Source organism: Hibiscus syriacus, unplaced genomic scaffold, assembly GCF_006381635.1.
Source record: "Hibiscus syriacus cultivar Baekdansim isolate YM2019G1 unplaced genomic scaffold, ASM638163v2 tig00110299_pilon, whole genome shotgun sequence".
Lineage (NCBI taxonomy): Eukaryota > Viridiplantae > Streptophyta > Magnoliopsida > Malvales > Malvaceae > Hibiscus > Hibiscus syriacus.
In genome coordinates, this window is record NW_024062668.1 from 155611 (window position 1) to 162343 (window position 6733).

Below are 6733 nucleotides of genomic sequence, written 5' to 3' on the forward strand. Positions count from 1 at the left end.
GCATATACTATACTTAAAACTTTAATATATTTTTTCGAAGCAAAATTAGATATATCTATTACTCCCTTTTCCCAATAAATTTATTCTTTCATGTTTTTAATTTCTCTTGTTACTTGCACGAATGAGCTTTCAGGTTCGGAAATTATGTAAGTCAGAGATATGTAAGTTTGATATCAAATGATTGAGAGTTATACTTAAAAAAAACATAAATGTGAAGCGAATTTTGAGATGCTTTGAGCGTCAGCTCATTTTGAGATAGTTATGAATTTGGAATCTGAACCTTTAAACAGACATTAAATATACCGAAAAAACATAAATGAATAAATTGCTGAGTTTTACAAGCCATCCCAAAATTATGGGAGGAGATACAGACATTAAAGAGCTCAAACAAAGCTCTAAAGAAGGAAAACATACACGTTTTCTCTGTTCCTAATGGATGCATATGAATCCCCTGTAGCACTGATGCTTGTTTGAGTTGATTCCTCGTCAACAGCTTCATTACAACCAAAACTCCAACATTATCTGTCAATATACATACATCAATAGCATCCTCGAGATTTGAAAAAATACAGTATAAATAAAGGATAACAGGGATAGATTGAGAGGGGCTACTGGGGCGACCGTGCCTGAAAACTTCAAATTCTTATATAATTTAGGTATTTTCTTTTTATTTTCTATTGATAATCTATTTTCTCCCTCTAAAATTTATAAATTCACCCTCCTAACATAAAATTCTGCACCCGTCTCTGATTGTCTAGTATATCAGTGGTAGATTTTTTAACTCCACTAGCGAGAGTTCTTAACCCAATTGTGAGAAATTATTTCATGAACCCTCCTCACCATATCATCCATGTGAAGAGGGTTCATATAATGATTTTTCCGATTGTGGAATAGTTCTTTAAGTATTCATGTGGCTTACAATTGAGAGGAACTTGAAACTTAAATATAATAGTAGAGTCATATTCAATCAGCGTAAGTTTTAAGATAATGATCACCATTTTTATCAGTTTGCATGAACGAGAACGATAAAACAATGACATAAGTATCTGAAAACAAGAGGAAAGGCATACCTCTAATAGAGGAAGTAGTGACACCTCATCTGCAGGAGACGACTTATTTGGTCTCCAACTCGTCTCAGATTGTATTGAATTAAGCTGTTCACTTAGCTGCATCAACAAATTCAGTTCATCTTCCCTTCCTTCACTAATTCCATGGCTTGTATAGGTTCTTCTACTCTCAAGCTGCTCAACTCTCTGAGCCAACTGTTGCAGTTCCAATCGATAGCTAGGAAGTTGAGAGGGTGGGCGAAGAAGAGCTGATTTGCAGTCATCACTCGGCTCATCACCCAGTTTACATGATCTTTTCCCCTTGTTTGAACTTAGCAAGTTAGTCATCTTTATCCATTCAGTATCATATTCAGCAGACGATTCGTAGTCGGGATTCATCTCATCTCTTAGTTTATATCCTTTTTTCCCTGGCTTTACACTTTGAAAGTCATCCTTGACGGACCAATCGCTATCATCATCTACAGGTGATCCAATCATGAACAAATCTGGCTTCTTTAGCCTATTATCTTCTTCAACATATAACTTCCCTTTATTCTTTTGCTCATTACTTTTTTTTCTTTCACTGCTTTCTGGAACTTCGAATTTGCAATGTACTTCGAATACATCATGAACAGATTTAGCAGAATTGGCAGAACTTGGAGTGACTTTCTCTGATGGATCTTCAGAAGTTTTCAGTTTTTGACATTTAGGGGGAAGTTTTGCTCTTGGACTGGTACATTGGGACTCCGGTTTTACTTTTATTTTGGGTAACTTCTTTGTACTAACTTCTTTACAATCTGAAATCTCTTTCACCTTCTCATCTAGAATTCTGATCTGTTCCCAGTAAGAATTGAACTCCGCTGAGCGTGGTGAACTTCTCCTTGAATCAAAGCCATGATCGCGGACTACTGAGTCAAGATTTCTGGCATCTATGCTTGAACTCGATTCTAGCATTGGATTTGCATGCTTTTCTCCATCGCTAGTACTCTTTACTTTAGAGAAATCCGTCGGTAGAAGTGACGGCAGGGAGCTGAGTCTTCTAATAGTGGAATATATCTCTATTTCTCCTCGTGTTGCATCATTTCGTTCTGCAAATCGATTCTCCGGAAAATTTTTCTCGATGTCATCCAATTCATCACATCCCAAACTTAGAAGTTTGTACTTATAAGCCTCAATTTGGAACTCAAGAGCAGAAATTTCCATTTCTTTCTGATACATCAGCTCTTCGAAAATCGCAAGAGATTCCTCTGTATGGCTTATCTTTTCTTCTGCCATTCTCTTGTATTGGCTTGCTTCCATCTTCATCGAGGCCTTTTCACCTTGCAACCGCAATATCATTGACATAGCTTCATTGGTGGCGGTTGCGGTGGCTTCTCTTTCCACATCGAGCTCGGCATAGAGCTTCTGTAGAAGTTGCTGTTGAGAGCGAAGCGTTTCTTTCAGAACCATAATATCCGTTTCCTTAACTGGCGAAGTTGCCATATTACCAACCACTGTTCACTACCTCAACTTCATAAGACGTCAAGCAAACGGATTCGGATTCGGATTCGGATTCGGTTTCTGTTTCTGAAATGCAAAAAACCCAAATTTCTACCAATATCAAACACCCAGAAAACTCTCATTTCTCCTCTACATATTGGCGTTCAAAATCACAAATTGCAACAGATGATAAGTTATGAAAAGAGAATTATAGAACGATTCAAAGCTCAGAAAATACATTATCAAGCTCGAAGAGGCAAATAATCAAACACATAGAAAACAGAATTTAAACGAAACAAAAAATAAGAACCTAAACAAGGGTACCTGGTAATTTGCAGAAAGAAACAAGATTGATCTTTAGAACAACCCCATGATTCATGAAAACCGAATTCTGAATTACAACCCAATAAATAAAATCACCAAGAGGAATAGAAACCGAATTCAAAACCCGGTTTTTTTCAATTCATGAAAACAATGAACCCTGGGACTAGGGATCACCTGCAAATTAATTAATAACCCATGCGATTGCCTTGTTGCTTTGCTTTGTATTCAAACAAAGCAAAGCCAGGATCAACCGTCTCTGATTTAAAAAGAAATGCAATCTTTATAAAGAAAGAGACAGAAAATAAACGTAAGAAGGTGAAAAGTTGAGGGTGGAATTATCACATAAATCAATCACCTCTTGTCCTTGTGAGGACCATACTTTATCCTTTTGCCGCAAACTATGTTCAAACGGTTCCATTTTTAAAAAACCGTTAAAAGGCAGTCTTAACGGCTATTAACTGATCCACCTGTCTTGTCGGCTGACCACCAAATTAAAGCTAACCTCGATTAAGGTTAATGTAAAAAAAGAGGCTTTCATTTCATTTTACAGTGTATTTCTAACTTTAAAGTTTGAATCAACCCACCAAACCACTTAAGTTGTTAAAAGGAGTATTACTCTTTGTTAAAGTCCTAAATTAAATTCGAACAATTACGTCTATAAAGTGCATGCATTATTAATAATTAAGAAAGATTTCGAACAGATAATACTCTTGTATTCACCTCAAACTATTAAAAAAAAACCCTTGCTTAATAAATAATTTTCTGGGAGAAAATAAGGATCTAACAAGTTCATTTTAGAGGGTTTTTTTATAAATATGTACACTTTAAAAATATGTACCTAACTAGGAGTTGTGTGAGAGAAAAAAGGGTTTAGTGCGGATTAGTGAGTATTTATCACGTTAGTATGATTTATGTAGTCTCTCTTGTAACCTATTTTTGGCATGGTTAAATTTCTTTCTATTTGTTGCTTTTCTAATTTAAAAATTTTCACGTAAAAATTATGTGTTTTTTTACTTTATGAACTTATTTGTTTACTCGTCAAAATCTTCCTAATTTCATAACAAAACCAATTATACTCAATAACAACAACAATAATTGTTCTCTTAAAATATGTTCTTCATGTTCTTATGCATCCCGTTGATTGAATAGGGTAGATAAATCAATGTTCTAACTTGATACACTAATAGCACTTAGAACCCTTCAATTTACTTTGAAAATTTCAAATGTAAATGTTGTGTGCCTAATAAATTTAAGATTTATGAGATAGAAAGACGATCATAGAAAGAGGATCATTTCTTGTTTTTGGATTTAAAAATTGTTTTCAATAGTCCGAAGTAATTGTAAGATAATGTCTGTTCAAAATCTTTCTTAATCATTGACAATACAGAGGAAAATACGGAAAATACAAATGCAAAACTATTGTAAACGATTCGGAAAGAAAATAAAAGGTAGTATTTTTTTTGATTCGTTCATTTCTCGCATGTGCACGTTTTTTTTTTTTTGAGATTTGGTTCGAATAACCCAAAACATGGGTTATTCGTATAACTCAATAAAGAAAAGGAAACATCTACTACAGAGCAGACAAAGAATGTTGCAAGAGTAGACAAAACCATTCATCGTTTTCATAAGAAAAATAAAAGATCAATAAAATAAAATAACATAACTAAAAATATAACATTTAATATAGAGAAATAGAAAGAAAGGAAAGCAAGAAAAAGTAGTGTGAACGGTCGACGATCAATCTAAAATCGACGTCATCGTTAAAAATGAAAAGTAAATAATAATAAAAAACACACAAACAATTAAAAAAAAGGAAATATAAAAAGAAAAAATGACTATAATTTTTATTTTCTAACAAGAAGATGATCTTGCGCTTTGGAACTATTCGTATTATAAAACCTTTATTTTATAACAAGAAGATGAATTTGCACTTTGGAATTATTCGTATTATAAAACCATTAAAGATGACATGGCAAGTTAAACATAAAATTTAAAAAAGAAAAATAATATTAAGTAAAAATAAAATATAATAAAAACTTGAAGGAATCTTTATAGCAGAAGTCTATGCATTTTCTTTTGACTCAGGCCTCGGAGAAGAACGCTAGTTGGAAGTCATTAGCATTTAACATAAGGATGTAAATTACTGGGTTTTGACGAATAATGTTGTTTTCGTGTTTGTTTGTTTATTATAAAAGTGTTTATGTTCCGTTCGTATTTGATTGGATTTTTACTATTGTATTAGTGTTCATTTATTTGTTTATGAAGTTATTCATGTTCGTTCATTTAGCGTTTGCGAACATATTTATTTAACGTTCGTGAATATGTCCGTTTAGCGTTCATGAACATATTCCTTTAACATTCGTTTATATATTCACAAACATGTTCATTTAGCATGTGCCGCTAGCGTTTAAACTCATTAAGCTTAGTTTAAACTCCAAATTTTACCATTTGTTCAATTTAGTCCCCACATTCACCAATATTTAAAATGTAAAAAAAAAATTAAAAGTAAATGAGCTTGTTCATGAACATAGACGAACGAGTCGATAAATGAGCTTGTTCGTAAACATGAACGAACCGAACACACCTATGCTCGTGTTCGTTTGTTTATTAAATGAACATAAAAATTTTGTTCATGCACGTTCATTTAGCATAACAAACGAACATAAACAAATATTATATGAATAGTTCACGAACAATATTTTTAGTTTGATTTCTCTGGATAAAAATAGGGAAATATTGTAATTAAGAAGATAGTGAAGTGGGGTTGGTTCAAATATTACCTAGGAAGATGGGGTTGTTTCTGGTTTCTACAATGTTTATTGAAATACTCGTACAGTCTTCGACGTCTAAGGTAAATTCATCCTACTTTCTTGATGACTTTGTATTTTTTTTTAATTGGAAGAGAATCGTCATGCTTTACCTAAGGATTTTCCTTATTTTTTTTTTCAAATATTAAATAGAGATGTCTTTGGTATTCTAACTTGACACACTGAGACTTTAAAAAAAAAGTAAACCACTTGTCTAACTTGAAACGATGTAAAATATTTTCGGTCCTCCAACTTGAAACATCGAGACTTTAAACAAAGTGAATTGCTCCTCTAAGTTAAAGCGATGAAAGATGTATTGCTCCAACTCGAGACACTAGGACTTTGAATCGTTTCTTCTACTTGAAACAACGAGAGATGTCTTGGTTCTTAAAGTTTTAGGGATCAAAATTGATAAAATTTTTAAATATTGAAAATTTACTGAACTACTTCGAATTATGACCAGTTTAATAGGATGTGTAAATTTTAAGAACTAAAAATATCATTAAAACATGTCACATCACCATTTGTTAATTCAACAGTTAAACTTGACGACATATTACCAAGATAATACGAATCATAATTTTAGTTATGATTTTAGGATAAAAAAAGTTGAGTGACCAAAACAAAAATGTAAAAATAGATGGGTTACCTAATAGGAAGTTACCCAAAAATCAAATGTTTACTTATAAAATTAAGAGTTAATTACACCATATGTCCTTAAATTATGACTCTATTCTACATCAGTTCATAAACTTTGTAATTTCATCCCTAAAGTATGACTATCATTCTAAATTAATTCTCAAACTTTTTAACATTTCATTTACACCCTCAAAATATGACCTTCATTCTAAATTGGTCCCCAAACTTTTTAAACATTTAAATTTCATCCCAAGCTATATGTGTATACTAATCACATTCTTTGTTCATAAAATTGTTAGGTCAAGTTATACTATTGTATGTTTGAATTTTTTTTGGGCTAAAGTATGCTTGAAACTAATTATATATTTGGATGACTTTGGGGATGAAATGGAAAGATTCAAAAGTTTGGGGACTAATTTAGAACGAGAGACATATTTT

The 6733-nt window shown here is 32.4% G+C and overlaps 1 protein-coding gene across 1 annotated transcript; it reads right to left on the reverse strand.

Annotated features, from left to right (window-relative positions):
- Positions 1 to 300: 300 nt before the first annotated feature.
- On the reverse strand, positions 301 to 2940 carry LOC120116499. Its single transcript, XM_039136973.1, has 3 exons — positions 2850 to 2940; positions 1071 to 2612; positions 301 to 522 (listed from the first exon to the last, which is right to left on the reverse strand). The coding sequence occupies exons 2-3, from the start codon at positions 2526 to 2528 to the stop codon at positions 499 to 501; spliced, it is 1482 nt and encodes a 493-aa protein (XP_038992904.1). The 5' UTR covers positions 2529 to 2612; positions 2850 to 2940; the 3' UTR covers positions 301 to 498.
- Positions 2941 to 6733: the final 3793 nt, after the last annotated feature.